At 34.4% G+C, this 22,758-nt stretch overlaps 1 protein-coding gene across 6 annotated transcripts in view; it reads right to left on the reverse strand.

Moving 5' to 3' along the window:
- The window catches only part of NF1 (neurofibromin 1), a 256,997-nt gene that overhangs the window by 103,027 nt on the left and 131,212 nt on the right, over window positions 1–22,758 (reverse strand). For 4 of the 6 annotated variants that reach the window (XM_004267158.4, XM_033423420.2, XM_033423425.2 and 1 more), the window contains exons 28-35: window positions 21,110–21,271; window positions 20,866–20,969; window positions 14,937–15,072; window positions 10,961–11,023; window positions 6,160–6,318; window positions 5,525–5,622; window positions 4,125–4,271; window positions 1,627–1,773 (exon numbers count right to left, since the gene is read on the reverse strand). In XM_004267158.4, the coding sequence (XP_004267206.1) occupies window positions 1,627–1,773; window positions 4,125–4,271; window positions 5,525–5,622; window positions 6,160–6,318; window positions 10,961–11,023; window positions 14,937–15,072; window positions 20,866–20,969; window positions 21,110–21,271 (1,016 nt within the window). The remainder of the gene's footprint in view (window positions 1–1,626; window positions 1,774–4,124; window positions 4,272–5,524; window positions 5,623–6,159; window positions 6,319–10,960; window positions 11,024–14,936; window positions 15,073–20,865; window positions 20,970–21,109; window positions 21,272–22,758) is intronic. The other 2 variants (XM_004267159.4, XM_049702450.1) reach the window with 1 other exon arrangement.

Below are 22,758 nucleotides of genomic sequence, written 5' to 3' on the forward strand. Positions count from 1 at the left end.
GGAGGAGAGGCTGTATTACCTCAGTTCATCATATTGCTTGTGCCAGGTCAGCATTTGTTTAATATTAATGGAAACAACATAGATATCACTTGATAAGGGAAATAGTGCACATGTGTATAGGTAAATGACTGGGAGGTTATCTGCCAAATGTTAACTAAATTATCTCTAAGGGATGAAATAACTGAAAACTTTTTACTTTCTTTTTTAGATTTCTTTGTTTTGAATAATTTAACAATTTTTTTTTTTAATTTAACAATTTTTATTTTTATGGTTGACAACATTATAAAGCTATTTCCATTTTTTAAAAGAAAAATGAGTCTCAGCATCAGTAGGAACTTAGAACAAAAATATCACCTAATATTTATTAAACACTTTATATATACACCAGACATTGTTCTAAGTACCTTACACATATTACATCATTTACTGTTCAAAAAGACAGAAGGTTGCTTTGTAAGGAAGGTAGGGTCTTAGGTAAAAGGACTAATAAAGAGGTTTTCTCTGAAAGATGGAAAAATGGCAAGGACATCCTTAGTAATGTTGCATAAAAAATAGTTTTACATTTTTGGACTGCACAATTTTCAGCTAGGTAACATGAAAATTTTGTATGGAAAATATTCCTTTAATTACATAGGAATAAACATTTGTTACACAGAAAAACGTAACAGAGCTAAAAAGATAAAACTTAAGTAACAGAGCTAAAGCTAAAAATTAAGTTTGAAAGGAGATTGTTATACATTCATACATTCTTTTAACAGTATCAAAATATGGGAGTCATGTGTACAAAACTATGGCCTGTATGTAATGTGATTAATACCAGGCACTTACAATGCCTGGGACATTATGTGCAAATCGTTAATGTGAATTAACTTCAGAATGTCATATTCTGCTTTTTTCTCTCTGCCTCTGGCACACACCATGAACAAAACACTTAACCCACACTCACTATGAAACACTAAGTGACTAAGTGTAAAGTAGTATGAAAGGTACTTTATAAAGACTAAAGAATTCAGCAAACTATCTTCACTGTAACATCATAGTGGTGAATGTCTAACAATGAGGATCCAAACTAAATCCATCTAAATGAGATTCAAAACAAATGTCTACAGAAATTTTATAGCAATATTAAAGTAAACTATATTTTCTGAGCCTCAATCTAAAAGAAGCTAGTATCATTAATTTTCAGGAGGGTTCTAAAACATGTTACAGTGTAGTAGAAAGAGTTCTGCACTTTGAACCAAAGGACCTATGAATCAGGTATGGAATCTTAGGCAAATTAATTATTCACTTTGAACTCTGTTTTCCCTAATTATAATATGAAAATAATGTTATCTACCCTCCCTTTTAACTATTAAATGCAAAAACACCTCAAAACAATATGACAAAGTACTATTCAATAAGATGCTATTATTTTTATAAGAAAATCAACTATGAAACAAAGCATATTTCAACAATATATAGGGTAAGAGAAAAGTGGGATTCCAAAACATGGCAATGTGGTCATTAAATACATCCTTCCCAATAATTCTCTATCAAATATACAAGCATATCTAACAAGTGGCCTGGTGGTAAACCTTGCATCTCATCGAAAAAGAAAGCAATCATCATTTCAAGGTGATACTTTACCTCGTCATAAATTCCTCAAACTTTGAACTGGTAAGGTTAAGGCTGGACCAGTGTGTATCTGCCACAGGTTTGTGCTCTGGAGGACCCAGGTATGCAAGAAGTGTTGCCATCTTATCAAAAGGTCGTCTTCCAACAGCTTTGTGATCCCTAGATATAGCAAACTACTTAGGAAAAAGGTAGCAGTTCACATTTAGCAGAACACATTTCTTTAGATTGTCACTGGCTGCTTTTCTTTTTACTGTCAGCTGGTGGTTCCTGTTAATTTGTAAACAGAATCCAAAAGAGCTCAGGGGTTTTAAGTTTACACTGAGATGTCTTAGAAATATGACCACTCCCCAAACTACAAAATTCACATAAAAATTCATTTTGTTCTAGCATTAATCCATTACCATTAAATGGGCAATCAGCAAGTAAATATAACATTCTGATCCACTTTTTAGGAAGTGGACATACTGTCCCTGATATCAGATTTCTGCTTAATCAGGGTAAATATGAATTTTCAACAACTATTAAACGTTTAAAACTAAAGATAACGACATTACTTCACAAACATCAAACTGGCAAAAACATTATGAAGTTTGCTAATGCCAATTTTGATGAGGATGTGTATAAAGCGGTACTCTCACACAGTGCTGTCAAAGTGTAAATAAGCATGTACACTGTGAAAAGTAATGTGGCAACATCTAGTAAAGTTGAGGCTGTGTATACCCCAGAACTCAGCAATTACACATTTAGGTAATACACAAGGAGACAAACATGAAGAATATTTATTACATCACTATTTAAAATAATAAAAAACAGGAAACCCTAACTAGCCATCATTTAGGAAGTGCAAAAATAAACTGTGATATAGTCATTCAATGAAATACTAAGTTAAATAAATGATAAATCTCAAACAGAATATTGTGTGAAGAGACTATACTCAGTGTATCACTGCTGTAAAATTTTAAACCACACAAAACTATATTATATGTACCTATGTTATACCTGTAATTTCCTTTTTCTTGTCAGTTACACAAGAGAGAAGTAATACCTTTTCTTCCCCAAGAAATAAAATGTTATAAAGATCTGAAGTAATTACAGAAAAATAAATAATGTTAAAGCTAGGTGGTAGACATGGGTCTCTGTTACATTATGGTCTATACTTCTTTTTATGTTTGGAATGTGTTTTTTAAAAAACCAAATTGAAGAAACTCTCTAGTATTAAACTACATGAATATGATTGTAAGTTATATAAGAGTTTGTGCTTAAAAAATGCATTTAAAGGAACGCTTGCATTTAAAAGTTCCACAGTTTAAGTGCCACACAGATACAGAAAGCATCTTCCTCTTTCTATCTTAGGCACATATTAGTCATACCCATGTCTATTTCAAGCCATTAACAACTCTTAAAGGATTAAAATGCTCTCTCTTTTAAACTCCCATTTCCTAATTGGTTGCTAGCCTTAGCTTTATGGTCTTCTATCTTTCCCATTAATGAGCAAACCATTTTTATTGCCATTTAAAAGTAATCTGGACTCATTTTACCTTTGTAAGAGAACTCATACGTAGGAATTTGGGCCCTTTATAAACATACATAACTAGAAAGGACAGCAAATGATTCAGGCTACAAGAGACTTTAACTAAAAACAGCAAATGAAACAATTCCCAAATTAATAATTTTCAATTATTAAGTATTGTCTATATAAAGCTATTTGCATATAGAGTATCACAAATGGGATTATTATAGGATTGCAATAGAATAGCAATGTTTTAATTATTAAATTCCTAAGAATTAAGCTGCTCTTCAGATTCAGATGCCAATACTCACTTGAACTTCTAGTATATTTAAATTTCTCTATGTCTTGTTGTACATTATGTTTGCAAACCAGAGAAAACCCAAAAGGCTAGTTTGTGAATTCTTAGCTTAATTTTTTTTTTTTTTTTTTTTTTTGGCTGTGCCGCATGGCTTGTAGGATTCTTAGTTCCCCCACCAAGGATCAAACCCAGTGAAAGCGCCGAGTCCTAACCACTGGACCACCAGAGGATTAATTCCCTCTTAGCTTAATATTTTTTAAAAAGTCTGTAGCACTGATGTAGGTTGGTTGATCATTTAATATGACTTAACCTGTTGCCTATATACTTTTAAAAAGAGTCTACATTTCTCTTTCCAAATCGTAATTCTTATCTAAGAAGATGCAAAGTAAAAAGTATTCATGACCAATAATTTTATTGGTATGAATTTAAACTGGGCCTTCCCTGGTGGTCCAGTGGGTAAGACTCCACATGCCCAGTGCAGGGGGCCCAGATTCGATCCCTGGTCAGAGAACTAGATCCCACATGCATGCTGCAAGTAAGAAGTCCGCATGTCACAAATAAAGATCCCACATGCCCCAACGAAGATCCCACATGCTGCAACTAAGACCCAGCACAGCCAAAAATTTATTACAAATAAATAAATACTAAAAAAAAAAGTTTAAGCTGAGACTTTTCAATATCCCCATGACAGGGCAATTTTACCTGTTGCTGGAAAGATACTGGCCAATTTTCTCTTGATTGTTCCAGAGTAGACGATGTAAAGCAAGCACATTGCCATCACTGATGAAGGAAAGACTGTGATTTACTGCATCACTTGTAGGACAATCGGATGCTATATCAAGGAAAAACCTTCAAAAATGCAAAGTTATTAGAATTTCAAAAACCAGATATACTCATATCTACGCTTGAATTAAATCTATGTGAAGTAACTTTGTGAAATTACTGCTATTACAAATATGGAGGTTTTATCATTAAACGAAACAAGAAGAGACAAGGAGAAAGTTGGTCTTCCATTTCTGATACCTGGCTACAGCTTCAGAGCAGGCTCTGAGGTCAGACAACGAAATTTAAACAGATGAGACTTTGTAGAGAAGCCAGTACTTTACAGATAAGGAAATGGAGGCCCAGACAAGACAAAAGACCTCCCCAAAGGTCTGTACAGGCTCTTAGGTCAAAGCCAGGATCAGAACCTTTGTTCTTTTAACTTTCTATGGGTAGTCAATCTGCCAGAATATAAATCCTATGCTGACATTCACTTTCTTTCCAATGTGATTTGCAGTCCAACAGTACACCTTTTAAACTCCAATTAGACAGAAGTTCGCAGGAACTATAATGAAAAATTGGAAGAGAGTGTTGTACAAGTATAGCTTAGACTGTGAGCCAAAACAATTAGATTCACACTGTATGAAAAGTAGAATTCTTGATGTCAACTTACATTTACAAAGCACTTTCTCATAAGTTATGTCATTTGCTTCTCTAAAATCAACTCACAGGCAAACATAGTGTTATACCTACTCTACAGATAAACCAGCAACTCAGAGAGAGAAAAAGAAGCAACTAGCTAGTTATGGGAACCTAGCAGAACTCAAGTTTTCTAAAATCATAGAACTTCAACAGTTATCCAGTTACTCATGAACAAAATCTTACGCATTTGCATCACGTGGTTTAAAGAGTAACTTTTTAGTTTACATACATATCCAAATTAAAGTATCAAAAATATTCTAACATCAAAAAAACCTGTGATTATACACTATAATGCATTATCTGTACCAGTTTGGTTTTAGTTTTTACTGAAAGAAATCTTTTTCCTTCTTCCTCTCCTCCATATTGTGTCAAACTCAAATCCTTTATTTTAGGAGATATGTCAAAAACCCCTCCTGGTTTTTAAATACGGAAATCACTACCAGATTATAAAGAATATCATTTTATTTCATTACTGTCTTTTATAGTGGAATAAAATAAGATTATGTTCTTGACCAAGAGAGAAAAAAGAAAACAACCTACACAGGAGCTTCATGTAGATCAAGTACATAGACTTGAGTGAAATTGAAAATATTTGATCCAAACAGAGCAACTGGCTAAGTATCAGGCTGGCTGCTCACCTTCGTGCTGCATCAAAGTTGCTTTTCACAAAATCATTAAAAGGCCGCATGTGCTCTTCTTTTGTGAAAAGGACATGATTGGCAATACTCTGAAGTACCTAAACAATAAAATAGGGTTATAAAGGATCTGATTATTTATTTATGAAAGCTACACATTCATATATTCTTTAAAAAATATTAATTTTCTCACTGATACAATTTCTACTGGTAGTTAAAAATCAATTATTGCTCATTCAATAAATACTTGGTTTTGTTTCTATGCTTTCCCAAATATGAATATAATTATATAAACACGTATATATTTACATATATAAAATACAAATTAAAATTTTAATGTATTTTTTAATTTAAAAATCATATAGTATACATTTTGGTTTCCATTTCAGAATTTCCATAATGATTACATAGAAAACCATCTTCAGAAGACATTTGCTAAAATATTTTCAAATGATAATAAGGTCCATCGGTATCAGTCTAATGAATTTCTTTGTAATATAAACAAAAACAAAACAAAAGCATATAAGTGAAAACCACAGGGCATTTCAAAAATTAAGAGAAAGTACAGTGAATACGAAAAACTGAAAATTTATGGAAGAGAAATTTTGAATAGCTATCTTATCAAAATGATTCTTCACCTTTGACATTAACTTCAAGCCCCTTTCGATTCTAGGTGGCGGCTTTTTATCTAGAATCCCTGCTTCATATGGTGAGACAATGGCAGGATTGATAAATCTGAGAAACATGGCACTTCCCACTGCACCGATGCTGTTCTGAGGGAAACGCTGGCTAACCACCTAAAAACAAGGAGTGGAGAATTCAGTATATGGTTTGAATTAAAACAAGGAAATGGGAAGAAAGGGCTTGAAAGTCAAACTTTGCACAAAAATGCTGAAAGACCAATCCTTGTGAACAACACATGTCTAATTTTTCCTACTCCCAAAACATCAGTAAACAAAAATTTATCCTCAATTCTTGCCCTCTATCATTTAAAAGCACAATAAAGGCATCTAAGAAAAAAAGAGAAGTCTCATAGATGAGTTGTGTAGAAGAGATCTGAAAAAAGATCTTAATTTTATCATCACTGTTTATACTGCAGATTTGATGAGCAACAAAAGCAGAACAAATTTTCACACAAGGATTATCATATTTTACTAAGATTACAAAACATGAGAGTGTGGTCAACTCTTGTAAGGCAAAGCTAAATAAGTTTTCAACAGCATACACCTGAAACATCCAATACCTAATGGTAAATACTTACATTTTGCTGTATACCAGGTACAATTAAATTTCTTGAGCAAAATGCTTGCCATATACAAAACAAAACTTAGTTTTCTTTGATTCCTATCGAGAGAAAAAACTTACTTACAAGTAACATTATTGCCAGTTCTTTTTCTTCATCAGAATGCTTTATAAGGGCCTACTTATTATTTAAACCATGGAGGAATGGGAATTCTTGGGGACCTAAAAGAAAACAGGATCCCACCAGCAAAAGAGAGAACCCCTATGTGTACCTCAATTTGTAATTCTGTCAAATAAAAAAAGTTAAAGATACAAGAAATCGTTGCCCACACTGAAAAACAATGTGAGCTCAACATTTTAAATGGATTTATTTTCTCTTTTTCTCTTTATAAAACATTCCACTTTGAAGGTAAATTAGACTGGGAAAGTGCTATGAAGCTGGCTCAGCTCCCATCTTTTCCTAGCATGTCCTGTTTTAAATTAACACATGAAAATTATAGTTTTCTGAAATTTACATTTGTTACAGATAACACACATATTTATTTTTAAAGAACACTCATATAACATTTAAATCTCTACAACTATTCATGCTTAGCGTGCCTAACTGCTGCTTAAAGCAGTGTTGACTAACGGCAAGGCCGCAGTACTCCACTCAATGTTCTGGGATTCCAAGGATAAACCTGCATTTCAAAGGCTACTGGGGGAAAATGAGAAAACAGGATTTATATGCAGAATCTCACACAGCTCTAGTTTTCTTCACAATGCCTCAAAAAAATAATACTTCTTGGCATGAATTCTCATGGCTGACTGACTCAAGATTAACTCTGGAAAGAATAAGAATCATTTCACTTCATTCTATTTCCTTCAGTGCTTCATGTGGTATACATTTTAAATGTGTTCTTATTCACTGCCTAAAATCTCAAAATAATTTTCAACTATATATGACAGGAAGTTAGTAAAAATAAGACTTTAGAGAATGACTTTTTGAAAGCTGAGAAAATCTTTCTGAGAGGTGATAACAAGGGTGAGTTATAACTAATATATTCTCACCTTCATGTATACTGCATAGCTCAGGAAGCTTTCTTGGTGTTATAGTACTTGGAGTGCTATTGCATGAAGGACAACCTTACACCTCAGTAAGAGGAAACTGGTGAAGGTGGCTAAACACAGCAGTCTTAGAAGAATGGCTTTAAAACCTAAATACTGTTTTAGTTATTTTTAGCTGAAATACAGTTTTGGAAACAGAATTAAGAAGAAAACACAAGTGCTTTTACTACTCTAGTACAGTGTTTAACCTTTCGGGGAGTAGGAACAGAAAAACGAACGTTTACTTTCGCACAGACAAAACTCTTCATAAATTTTAGAATGTTCACAGACCACCATTGCTACTGATTGTTTCTTTTAGAACTCACAAATTTTAATCTTAAAAGATAAGAAACACCTCAACAAACCTACAAATTTTTAAAGCCTTTAAGGAGTGAGTTAGCAAGAAGGAACAGGATTAAAAACTGCTTTATATTTATAATTGCAAATAGGTTGTTTTAAAAGAATCGCATATATTCAGTTTAATCCATTAAAATCCTGAAATGGTTTTTAAAGAAGTAAAAGTTAAGAATTTGGTTTCCAAAGAACTGGTTAATTGTAAAATACTAACCTGCTGGGAAAGTGTCTCAAAAAAATCAATTACTTATATGCACACAGAGAACTCTTTTAAAATGCACTTTTAGAGTAGCTATTTCCTGGTTTTCTCTAGGACAGAAAACCTTTTAAAGTGTGATGCACATTTATACCTGATTTAAACTCAATATTACTCAATCTCAGAATTTAATGAATATCTGAGTGAATTATTTCCCTAACGGAATATTGTAAAAATTATGAAAGGTACTACACCTTCACTAACTTCCACATCTTCAAAAATAATTCATGTCAAAACTCAAAAGTATCCACACTACAAGAACACATATTATTTCATGTATCATATAATTATGTAGCTCACCAATAACAGTATATTTTTGGAACTAAAACCTGATAAAACAATCAATATCCATAAAAATGCTCAACAACAAATTTTATGGTTAATTTATTAAAATACTTCTTTTCCTTTCACCACAAATTAACATCAGTGTAATTTTACCTCATAATATACACATACTCAAGTTGTTTCTATTTTTAATCTGCAAAAATCTAATTTGTATCCAAAAGACATTCTGCATAAAAGGTCAAAGTAGGGCCAGTCTGAATGCTGAAACCAATTATCAGTCAAATGTCCCCTTTACTTACCTCCCCGCCCACCCCCCCATAAAAGCTGAACTACAGGTTACAAATAAAGGCAGTCATACACTGTACATCATCAAGAGAATCACAACCCATCTATCCTTAATTACCTGAGTTAGGTTGACAACTTCTCAAAGGAAATCTAATTTACAGTATATGTTTGAGTATGATAAAGAGAATTATCTATAATATGATTACACAGCTACAAACCAGAAGCCAGAACCTTCTCTCCATATTTTACATATTACAATCCACGGTACATACACCCCAAAAGAAAGTTAACTTGCTTTTTAGATCAGTAGATTCTGTTAAGCCAACAACTCCATAAACCAACATTTTAAATTTATAATAACTATACTGTCTTCATACTTTGCAATGTGTTCTAAAATATCTTAAATTGCCAATTAGATTTCCTTTGTTTCCACAAGGACCTCATATCACTTGTGCTGAGAAATACATTCCAAAACTTAGTGTTACCCAGAAACATTTTTTTTTTTAAATCTGAAAATAACACTAGTAGAAAAAAACATTTCAAGGAACAATTTTAGACAAAATCTTAATAAATAAAGCAATGTTAGGAAGGCTAAAAAACATGCTCTAGAGAAAAAGAGAAAGCCTGAATTTTAATTTATGTGATATACTACACAATGGTATTAGTAAAACACCAAATAAGAGTGTTAGAAATAGTAAATTAATTTCAACAGTGATGGTGTATATTATGTTAAATCCACATATGCTGAGAATTAGAAGGCTGAAGCATTAGAAAGAAATGTTTTTATTAAGTAAGATGGCCATCCAATCCAATTCATTTGCTCACAGCTGACCAAATTTACTTAACCTATCCAAAAAAGAATCTCTTGAATGGACATAAAAGCATGTCTCTAAATTTTAATTTAGTTCTGAATTTAAAATAGAAATTTATTATATGTAAAGCTCAGACGAGAAATGAAAGATGAAACCAGATGAATACTCTACACTAAATTTTACCTTTTAAAGTAAACTACCTACGTGACTCCTGAAGCTTTTCTTTACATCTTTCTCTAGATTTATTTGGATTGTACGAACAAAGGTAGTACTGAGCCTGATAAAGATCGGTCACACTGACAGATAATGGCAAATTTAAAATGAATGCACGTTAATATTTTGGACAAATGTCACTCACAGGAAGAAAATAATTATGACTACCATAATTTTCTTCCTTTTAAATTAGGGCAAGTTCGTAGAAGCAGGTAAGTATATGCATATCATTTCTGCAAATAAGGTGTTTCTCTATAAATATGGGCTCACTTTTCCTTTATTTCAGAAGTACTATAATTCTCAGTCCCAATAGTTTAATAATGATTTTCTCTAAGGTAAAAGTGGTTTTGTTTTACCATTAGAATTTTTATAATCTAAGCACAATTATCTAAATCCTGGCTGAGACTGTCTAGATAAAAATATAAGAAGTAAAAAATAAACTTTAGCTACTTTTAGGTAAGGTTTATTAGAAAGTGACACTTTCCTTCCATGTACTTCTAACAATTAAGAAAAACTTTCATCTCTAGGAAAAGAAATCACTCACATTACCTGCAAACAAGAAGCAAGAATGAAGAGAGTCAGCATTTCCTAAGGCCTTGAAATTAAGTTTCTTTGGCATTCATTTATAATTTAAAGAATAAATAATAAAATTAGACCAGGGATATCCAATGCAACAAATGCCCCCAAAACACCTTTGGGATAAATCAAACCAAAGGAACACAGAGAATGTTTCAATGTAACTTAATTCCAGGGTTAATTGAAATGAAAGCTACTTTGTGCCAGAATTAGTAGAATGATTTTACAGTGAAGGTCAAATAGGCTGAAGTGAAGATGTTCTTAACAAACAGCAAAAGATTTTTGTTTTGCTTTGAAAGAAACAGCTAAAAAAAAGTTCTCCAAACTTACTGATTTTTTGTTTTCCTTTTTTTCTTTTACTGTAGCTTTATTCAGTAGGGAGTGGCAAGTTGCCTACAGAACAGAGATGAGCACAAACAAGTCACAGCACCAACTACATACAGCAACAAAAACAATGTTGGCTTGTACATAAAATTACATGATCAAAATGTAACACAAATGGAATCAACAAAAAATTAGGAATCAACTTAATTTCGAGGGATGAATTTTATCTCTGGATTTTAATTTTTATTACATTTTTAAGCCAAAGCATAAATAGCAAGAAATGTTGAGACAATCATATCTACTATTTCTGGCTATAAATCGCAGAAAAGCTCTCCTCAAGTGAATGTGAGGATATTTAATATTTACATTTCAGTTAAATCCTAGCTTTTGATAAATTTTATATAAGATGTTCATTACAAATAGATCATACTCTAAAAACACTTCTATGCGTCTACATAATTTTTTCTTGATACATATATTTATATATACTTCTCTGTGTATCCTTCAATTGACTTAAAAAGTTCTTTTTCCAATAGCTGGCATTGAATTCCTATCCTACTGATTAAAAAAATAAACATTAAATGGCTAAATATAATAGAAAAATACACTTTAGAGATTCTGAGCTAGTCTCTCTCTCTTTAAGAAAGATTACTCTTACAATTTCACTTATTTTTGTTTGCAGGCTACTTCCTGAAAAAGTTCTAATCAGAGGAGGTTAAAAGCTCTGCAACGTTTGGGAAAAGAATGTTATCAGCTCAACTAGAAATAAGCATTAATATTAAAGTGAAGAAACTGCAGAGAAAATTACAGAATAAAACTGTAAGCCTGCTTAAAATTTTTCACAGATTTGACCATTTATCAGAATGTCTCCAAAACACACACACACACATACACACACACACACACACACACACACACACAAACCCCAAAACCCACAGAGACATATTGGTTTCATCTCTCCGAGCTCCTTCTAGGCCAAAGAGCTCTGTTAAAATTAAAAGACTCCTGATTGGACTAGACTAGGCACAATAATTATTTTTAAAATATCTTGACAACAAATTAGAATTCTTTAATCCACCATACATGGCATTTTATTCTAAAAATTCTGTGCATTCAACACCATAACCCATAATAACTTGGCATTAGTTTGATATTTGTTCATCCATCCATCCATCCATCCATCCATCCAAGTAGTTACTGTGCACCTACTTGCTAGATACCATTCTAAGCACTGGAAGAAAGCAATAAAATAAGAAGACATGGTCCTTTCCTCAAGGAGCTTTGATTCAAACTTTAGACTATATACAAAAGCACTAGTAACCCAATTTATCCCCAAAATGCAGTTTTATACACTTTTTATTTTCAATTACGGTATATAACCATCAATTATAGCCTTAAAATTTTTGTGTAAACGACTTCTGTTTGGAGAAGCACATTTGCTAGGAAAAGACGACATTTATTTAGAATCATATTTAGCTCTTTCTCAGAATTCTCTCACCACAACTTAGGAGAATATCCAATCTGGGAATTATTTTCTCATTATTCCAAAACTATCAGGAGGAAAAGTGGAAATAAATACATGAGAAAATGTCTCAGTTATAAATCTAACACATGTTCACAGTTGGCTATTCCTATATAATCTTAACCCAGTCCACTAAGTAAGGAGGCATATAAAATGAAAGACATGGTTAAACCATGATTTTAAAAAGGCTTAACAGTCAAAAGTACTAACTCAAGACCTAAAGCTCAGAGAAATTTATTAGCTAGCAATATACTCAGCTTTCAAATCTTCCCCAGTAGGTTCCAAAGCAGGAGACATATTTACTAGAGGGAAAAAAACAATCGACTACTATCCCTCCCAGCACAACATAAAAGTACAAATGGACCATTATGTTATTTCCAAAGTCAAAAGGGCAAGGAAAAGCCAGAAGAGGGAAGATGAATAAAAATAAAAGAGCAAACTAAGGGAAAAACTACATTTGGAAGGAGACTCAATGAAAGAATATCTTGAGATCAAAGTTTATTTGTTTTTCATTTTTAATTAGTAAATGTAAAATTTCCTGTAATCAGTCACTTATTAAAAAACAAACTTTTATTTATAAATAACATAGCATATATTTCCTCTATAGTATTGTACATTCCAACAATAAGTTTATCCAATACGTCCCCAAAATGCACTAACATTTAAATAATATTATTAAAGGGAATAATTGTATGTGAAATTTTAATACAATAATTCAGGTCTGTTGTAATATGGGATATTGTATTATGGAATGTTTTAAAAAGCACAACACATAGTGGTTAATAAGCCACCAATTATCAACTAGCATTATTTTCTGCATTATTTTCACTTCCCTCCCTTCCTAACTATGAAAGCTGACAAGAATCTTGTTTACTTGGGTGGGAGAAATGGGGTTATTTATTCCTTCATTAAATATTTTCTAAGTACTTACTAAGTGCCAAGCACTTAGTTCCTTTTTCCTTATCAAATGGGACTCCAAGTTTGCTGATGATACAAAAATTGTTTTCTTTTAGGGAGACAACCACATGAAGAATTTCTACTAAAATCTACTAGAGACCATATATGTAACCAGGTGGTTAGGACCCGTTCACTTCTAACCAGCTAAAGTCAAAGCCACTGCCACTTGAGAAATTCATCTGCTCTCTGAAAACAGTTACTATTAGGCCAACCAAGAAGTTGGTCCAGACTATTTTTAATAGGTGCTCACCATTTCTTATCTGCCGAGTTTTATAAACAGAAAGGACTGAATTGGATTTAAAGAGAAACCTGAATAATGCCCAGACTTAAGCTATTACTTACTGTATTAGATTTCATATTATAACTAAACCACCCTCTGGTCTCAGATTTAACTAGCTGAAAAAATTATGTGGGGCTCTTCTAAGCTTCCTTGAGCTATTTTGAAAAGGCAGGAAAAGTCATGATAAATTAAATTAAGAGAGTTTTAATGCTAAGTATGCTTCATCATCTACAAACATGATGAAACATTTTTTTATAGATACAGCAGATACATCTTTATAAATAGCAACGGGGGAAAAATTCACAAAGAGCAGCCTGAAACAGCTTTTTTAAATGACAATTTCACTGATCTTGCTAATGTCTCTAAGCAACCAAAGCCCTGTGCTAAAAAACAAATGGCTGGGGATAACTCTGCAAAGAAAAAGACACAAAAGGCATGGGTTTTGATAAAAACATAAATTTTTTCCCCTATACCTGCCCCTGTCCCAAACTCCAGACCCACTAATGTTTCTTCCAGAATCACAGTTTTAACAGGCTAATGTGGATTTGTACTAATCTCCCTTGGAGTGATTAAATCATTTCTGAAACTGCATATGCCGATCAAAAACACAGTGGAAGCCATAAAAGAACACAGATGCAATTTCCTTAGCAAGTAGGGGGTGACTGTGGACATCTGAACTCAGAAGCATTGCTTGCAGTTCTAGTGTTGGAAAGTCTAATAATTTGACATGAATGATGGTGCAATATATTTTATAAGTAGCATTCTACATAAAATAAAACATCAGCCTGTCCTGGGAAAACCTGACACAAACACAATAGAGCTTAATAAAAAATCAAAATTATGGATCAAGCATTTCACAACACAAAAAACAAGGAGTAGACCAGCCTCATATGTGAAAGACCCTATGAGTAATTTAGGTACAAGATAAAAACAACAACAAAAATTCCATAATATATCTCATTTCAATCACATCTATTATACCCAGTAGATTTGGTGCATTTTAAGCTTGTTCTCAACGCAAGGAAAATTTATTATTTTTAAAGTACCCCCTTAAACTACTTTATATTTTTAAAGCCAATTTAAACAATTCTTAATGTATTATTCATCCAAATTGATTCAGTATTATCAACCACACACTATTAGCAGCTAAATCCCTCTTTGGTAAAGCATTTTTTAAAATTTAGCGGTGGATTAATAATGGTAATCTCTAACCTTAAGCATACCTGGTACAAACAGTGGCACACACTTCGTAGCTGAGGGGGAAATTCGGAGGAGGAACTGATGATGGCATGGAAGAACTTTTCGGTCATCTGAAGGAGGTTTCGCTGGTTTTCCTCAAGGCTCTCTGACTGTTCTAACCTACCGAGAGGAAAAAGAAAAAAAGCAAAACCAATTAAAAACAAACAAACAGACAGACATACTCCTTAAAAGAGACTCCTTAAGAGACATTCAGCCAAATGCAACATTTGGACTTTGTTGGGAACCTGATTTAAACAAACCAACTATAAAAAAGGCAATTTTGAGAACTGTGTATAAAAATTCTTCTCCCTCTATATTCTCACAAATTTAGTATATGATTTTATTTTTTGTCCATCTAGTAGGTAGGAGAGTGCATCTCACATTTTTAACTTTTATTTCCATGACTTCAGTAAAGTTAGACATGCTTTCAATATTTTGTGGCCATTCAGGCCCTATTTTCAACTGCCCTTCATATCCAGTTTAATATCTCTAACTGCTAGGTGTCCCTCTTGCCAGTACCTAAAACTCAGTTTGTTCAAAATCAGCTGATTTTTTTCCTCCTACTTGTATGTCTCATCCTGTGTTCCCCATGTTGTCAACGGCACCAGCACTGTTTCAATCACGTCATTCAGGTGACCTCTGATGTCGTCTTTGCCTGCAGTACTCCATTATTCCCCACATTCAATTATTGTTGCTAATTCTTCTGTATGATTCGTTTTAAGGTATTTATTTATTTATTTGGCCGTGCTGCACAGCATGCAGGATCTTAGTTCCCTGACCAGGGATTGAACCCGTGCCCCCTGCAGTAGAAGCACGGAGTCTTAACCACTGGACCGCCAGGGAAGCCCCTCTTCTGTATGAGTCTAAAGTCTTGGTGCTGTGATTAAAAGCAGATATTCAGAAGGCAGACTCACTAGGTTTAAATTTCAGCTTTACCACTTATTGACCATTATGACCTTGGTCAAGATACTTAACTTCTCTGAGCCTCATTTTTTCCATCAATAAGACAGGAATAATTACAATGCCTACTTTATGGGGTTTAAATTTTACCCAGTGGCTCTCAAATCCACAAACCTTTACTTGAGCTGCCCAACCGAACTCTCAAAACACATTCCCTATGAAAGTCACTACTTAACTACTTGTTATATGTCTTATCTCCCCTACTGAACTGTAAGATCCTTGAAGGATGTATTCATCTTTGACCCCTTAAAAACTAGCATAGTACCTTACCAAAACAATTATTGAATAAATACTTGTTTTCAACCTCTTAACTAGTAATTTTCTTTCTGTCCTAATTTACATATTCCATAAAAGTTTGGGACACTCCAGATTCCTTCAGCTCACCATGTGGTGCAGCATATGGATACAGTAAGAGTTTGGAAATCAATGTAGATGACAGGCAGGAAAGATTTCATGGACTAGATGAGTTCTAAAGGAGGGAAAGAATCTGCACAGGCAAAAAGAAGTAAGGGCATTTCAGAAAGAAGAAGGCAGGACAAGCACACAGTTCAATCTGATAAACATTTGTCATGCATCTACTATTTGCCATCTTAATGCCAGGTGCTGAGGATTCAACAATAATTGGCCTCTGAACCTCTCAAAGAGCAGAGAGAAGTACACACTAAGTAATGAGTACAATTATTCAAGGATATAAAAGACAAAATAGCAAACCAGAGACAGACACGATTAATTCACATGGCAACTGGTTGCCGGGAAGTCAGAGGCAGAAAATGAACTTGGGATATATGGGGAACTAAAAAGAGACTGGTCTAAATATGGGGGCTTTATGAAGGGAGATCACTTAAGAAGCTACAATAGTAACTCAAATCTGAGATATGGAGGGCATAGAAGCTTTGCGTATGAAAGAAAATATTAACAATATATTTAACAGGGCTAGAAGAGATTCCTAGAAACCTTGACAGTTCTTGTCTACTTTGTGGGAACTTTTTCTTAATGAGTCAACACAGCAGCAGGTGTGCTGCTGGTCTGTTTCAGATGTCCCTCTAATACATCTATCCCTCATGCCTCCCACATGCCAATGATAACTTATTGGCTATTCCATTAATTCTGATCTATAATGAAGCTTTGTGTTCAATTATTTAAGTGTTTGTGTGTACAAAAATTTTTCCCTCTGATTTTCAATCAGCTTTTGTTTTTGTCTCCTATTGTTTTCCTGTTTTTAATTTCATTGATTTCTAATTTTTATTTCTTTCCTTCTGCTTGCTTTAGGTTTATACTGAACTTTCTCTAATTTTCTAAGGTGAAAGTTTAGGCCATTCATTTTAGATCTTTCTTCTTTTCTAATATATGCATTTAATGCTGTAAATACTACATTTCACTACATCCCACACATTCTGATAAGATGCACTTTTTCAGTTAGTTTTTCTTTTTCTTTGCATTTCAGTTTTGGAAATGTCTATTGACATATCTTCAAGTTCACTAATTCTTTTCTCATTTGTGTCCAGTCTACTGATAAGCCCATCCAAAGGCATTTTTCCTTTCTGTTACAATGTTTTTGATTTCTAGCATTTCCTTTTGATTCTTTCTTAGAGTTTCCATCTCTGTTTAAATCACCCACCGGTTGTTGCATGTTGTCCACTTTTTTCCATAGAGCCCTTAACATATTAATTGTAGTTATTTTAATCCTTGTCTGATAATTCCAAAATCTGTCACACCTGAGTCTAGTTCTGATGCTTGCTTTGTCTCTTGAGACTGTAATTTTTATTGCTTTTTAGCATGCTTTGTAATTTTTTTGTTGAAAGACCCAAGACATAATGGGTAGCAGGAACAGAAACAAAGAGGTCTTTAGTGTAAGGTTTTATGTTAATCTGGCTAGGACTTAGGTTGTGCTTAATGTTTGCTGTAGCTATAGGTGTCAATTTCTTCCGGTGTCCTTGTTTTTGTCTACCTAGTTGTCTGGGATTCCCTAGTTTTCCCTAGGAATTCCTTCTTAGAGTCTCTGTGTTGAAGCTCTCTGCTGTAACCCACTTTTAATACACTGGAGTCCTGTTGATGTAGTAGTGAGGTACTGGGGAGGGGAAGCAATCTATAATCTTATGCTTATATCTCCACTGTTTTACTGGGCCAGAGTGGCTGGGTTGTGACCTTCAGAAGAATTTCTTAGCCTTTTTTCTCCCCTTATGTGAGTCAGGAAGGCTAGAGGAGGCTGAAGTTGGGTAACTGCCCATCCTCCAGGTCAGATAAGGCTCTGGTAGCAATCCTGAAAGGCAGGCCTTTGTAAGGGAGAACAGAACACTATGGGCATATTACAAAATGGTTACTTTTCCCCTTCCCCTGCCCAGAGCACAAGGGGACTTTTCTTCCACCTTCACCATGAGAACCTGGTAGGGTTTCTAGTGGTCAAACTCACAGAAGTGTGGGGGTCCCCCTGACACAGGGCCCCCAGGAGCTTTCATTCTCAAGCTAATCCACACTCAACCTCCAGCAAGTTGTCAATTACAGCCTAAGTGTTCCTACCAGTTACTGACTCCAGCAGCTGTTTCTCCCTGTAAGCTGGGATTCTCTGAATTTGGCTGTCACGCCAGTTTTTTCCCTTTTTTTTTGGGGGGGGGGGTGCCCTTCAATTCTCTGATGAATTTAAGAAGAGTTGCTGATTTTCTGTTTTCAGCTTTTTCTTGTTATGAACATAGCAGTGTCAACTTCCAAGCCCTCTACATGTCAGAAAAGATGTCAACTTGATTTTAAGTAACCTGAATATAGGTAGCTTGTCATCTAGTTCCCTTCTCTGTGCCAAAGTACTTTTAGTACAGTAGATTTCTTTCAGGCAGTAGTTCACTCTCTTAAGTAATTTTTACCCTTTAGAAAGTGAAATTGCTAAATGGTAACAAAATACAAGATGACATTAAAAGAATGTCGCTTTTAAGTTTAAACTACAACTTTTTAACCATTTTAACAATAACTGGTTAATTTAGGTGCCAGAGTTCTGATTAGATATTACCGTTGATACTTCAGCAAAGGCAGAGCCAAAAATATCAACTGATACGAAGTTGCCAAATAAAATTTTTAGGAAGAGAAACCATCAAGAAGCTCTGAACTTGAAAATAAAAAATAAAATAATGTTAAGGTCCTAACTGAAAGACAAGAGATGTGGCTTAGAAAAAGCAAGCATAAGTGTTAAAAATTTCATTCAACAAATATTTATGAAATGCCAACTATAAGCCAGATACCATGGGGACAGGTAGAAAGCTTCATGGAGATGGTGGTTTTTAAACTGCACCTTACATTACCCCTTGGCCTCTTTCCCTTCTCCTAAGTCAATCCACATTATAGGAGGAAGAGCGAGATAGATTAAAAAAAAACAGAGTCAAGCATGCTCAGTTCAGTGCCATCCTCTCCATTCTAGATATGTCTGCCTGCAGAAAAGATATAATCTGGTCTTCCCTCCACTTGTGATAAAAAGCTTGCCAGCCCCTGTGATGGAAGCCTGTAGTTTACCCAGCTGTGCAAGGGATGGGGAAGATGATTCTAATTCAAGGTGATGTATTAGCAAGCCTATGCTACATGCCCACAGGATCTAAAGCCCCACTCTTTAATCATTTGTATCAGAAATAAAGGAGATAGTTGATTCCTGGGTGCTTCACTCCCATCCCTCCCCTCCCTCTGCCCTTTTGGTTTTGAACTTGGTGGGGGGAAAATGGGTATTACTTATTAGGCAACTCTAATCCCAATGAACCCCATGTTGTCAAGCCACTTTAAAAATGTACAACATGCGCATATTTCACTGGAGTTAAAGTACAGAGAACACATGAAAGAATGACAAGTAGTGATGTGGATTATAGTCAGATGAGTTTTTTTCTTGCAGTCAATGGGGAACAACTGATGGTTTCTAAGAAAAAAAGTGACAAAAAATTTTAGGTTTCAGAATAATTCCTGCAGTAAATGATCTGCAAATAAAAAGATAATGCTAGGACAATAATTAGAAAGCTACTACGAAAGTCAATGGGATTGGGATTTCCCAGGTAGCACAGTGATTAAGAATCTGCCTGCCAATGCAGGGAACAAGGGTTCAAGCCCTGGTCCGGGAAGATCCCGCATGCCGTGGAGCAGCTAAGCCCACGTGCCGCAACCACTGAAGCTTGCACGCCTAGAGCCCGTGCGCCGCAACAAAGAGTAGCCCCTGCTCGCCACAGCCAGAGAAAGCCCGCACGGAGCAACAAAGACCCCATGCAGCCAAATATTAATTAATTATTTTAAAAGTCAATGGGATCGATATGGCATTGGCTAAATAAATTATGATACTGCCAAACCACAAAATATTATGCAGCAGTTAAAAAGAATCCGATTCATTATCTTTCTATACTGACAAAGAATGATCTAAGACACAGGGTTATGTTAAAAAAAAAAAGTTGCAAAACCATGTATATATTGATAATATCTTACCATTTATATTAAGTGCTCATATTATAATACAGTTTCTACCACTAGAAATATGTATATGCAAATGAATTGAAAAAAGGACAGAAGAACGGCCTAACTAGTAACAGTGCTATGTCTCTAGAGGTGACAGTCAAAGACACCTTTAATGTTATTTGTAACTTTCTTTAAGAAAAATGTATTTGAGGGACTTCCCTGGTTGTGCAATGGTTGGGACTCTGTGCTCCCAGTGTCGGGGGCCCGGATTTGATCCCTGGTCACGGAACTAGATCCCACATGCATGCCACAACTAAGGAGCCTGCGAGCTGCAACTAGGGAGCCTGCCTGCTGCAACTAAGACCCAGCGCAACCAAATAAATAAATTTTTTTTAAAAAAAAAAGAAAAGAAAAATGTATTTGTGTGTAACTTTTATAATTAAAGACTAATCTTAAGAATCAAGGGGAGAAATTATGAGGGCCTTGCCTCATGTAGTGGAAATGAAAAAATGGAGAGCTGTTGCAGATGAGAGGATGACACACCTGGTAGGATCTACTTCAAAGCTAACATGCTGCCAATCAGAGGATGTGATCACAATCCGTAATAAAGGATCCAGGAGTTTCTGTAGGTAGGTAGCACCATATACCTAAAGAAATACACAAGTAGGAATTTATTATGCCTGCTCCAAATATCTTGCATTAAAGAAGACATTCTGCTCTGTACATAATCACTGTTTCGCATATCTCCGCACCAAAAAAAAAAAAAAAAAGATAAATGGATACAAACCTTGAAACAGAAGGTCATTATTTTACTGGCCAAGCTGTTGCCTCGGAAGAGAGTCTGCATGGAGTCTGCCAATTCTACTTCCTTAGAAAACATGTTCCAGAGCAGTTGGTAGAGTAAATGCCGAGAGTCAAATAGAGTCACTAGAACTCGAGCTAGTTCATCCTGAGAACAAAATAAAATTGTGTCAGTGTCAACAGTTCCATTTTTCCTTAAGCAGGAAACTGAAAGGCAAATTCAAAGCTGACAACCACCTGCTGAACTGAGGTATATGGTGACTGATTAAGTTTTCCCCTGGGACTTATCTGTGTATATCTGTCTATGACAGATGACTATTTCTATACACCTACAGTAGCTGCTAACTCTAAGGATTAAATGATAAAAGGTAAGAGAGGTCAAGGCTTTACCAGAAGACAAAAAAAATCCAGGATTCAGTTCAAATTCTATGACAAAATGAAAGAAAACAGAAATAGAAGATGATGGCAAAGAATTTGATATGCACAGATCATTTTCTTAGAAAATCAATGAGGGCAAATAAGACTTCGGTGACCACAGAGCTCTACTCTCTTCTCATATGGTCAGGGAAACTCAGTGAACGCTGAACACGGCTAGGCAAGAAACAACAAAAATGGAAAAACTACAGGATTTGCAGCAAGTCAGGAAAAAGACCTAGGCTGTGCATTCAGAACCCAAAGATTAGCCAGATTTACATACAAAGTGGGGATGAGTGGCTAATTCCCATCTAGGTCCTAAACGGTAAGCCTCATAATTCCCCACAGTAAAGTATCTTTTGGTACACTCAAGAAAAATGAACGTGATAGTAAATCACTGTTTAACCATACATGTTGGGAAGAGATTTAGAGAGAACAGGGGTAGCCATAATAAGATGGCCCAAACTTCAATCAGTGACAACAAAGCCAGGATCATGGCCTGTAGCTCCTCTAATTCTTGTCTGGTCCCAGGATTATTATAATCTGTTATTCGAATAAAGGAAAAAATTTAACAATCCTAACCACAGACAACTGAAGCCAAATACGACCCAATACGCTGCTATACTTCCTACAGTTACATAATACATAATTGACTAGATATAAAAATTCTGTCCTCCATTTTAAAGCCAAGTGTAATTACGAGAGATAATTCAGTTACAAAATAAAACTATTTTTAGACTGTTGTGCTAGTTTTTTCCACTCTAATCCCTCCCCTGCAAAATTCTGAAAACTTTAAGCACCAGAATTTATTTATTTATTTTTTGATAGTATTTTAATAATAACATAATAAAATTAACATCATAAATCCATAACATGTTAGCATAAACAATAGTTTTTGTAAAAATAATTATATTTTCTAAAACAACAACAACAAAAATCTGTGAAGAGTAGTGTTGTTTTGTATTTTTGCATTTTTTTTAAAAGTGTCTGGCTTTATAAATGGTAGTTGAATTTTCATATAAGCACCAGAATTTAAATTTACAAAACAGAACTAAAATTTTTAAAGTTATCTTGTATTTTGTTTAGATACAGTTCGAATAGATCTGGCCTAATATAAAAGTCCTTCTGTAAAAAAAAGTCATTTAGTATAAAACACACAAGAAATGATTTACTGAAAGAAAACAAAATGATTAAAGCCTCTTGGACTTAACTAATTCTATT

The sequence above is a fragment of the Orcinus orca genome, chromosome 19, assembly GCF_937001465.1.
Source record: "Orcinus orca chromosome 19, mOrcOrc1.1, whole genome shotgun sequence".
Classification (NCBI taxonomy): domain Eukaryota; kingdom Metazoa; phylum Chordata; class Mammalia; order Artiodactyla; family Delphinidae; genus Orcinus; species Orcinus orca.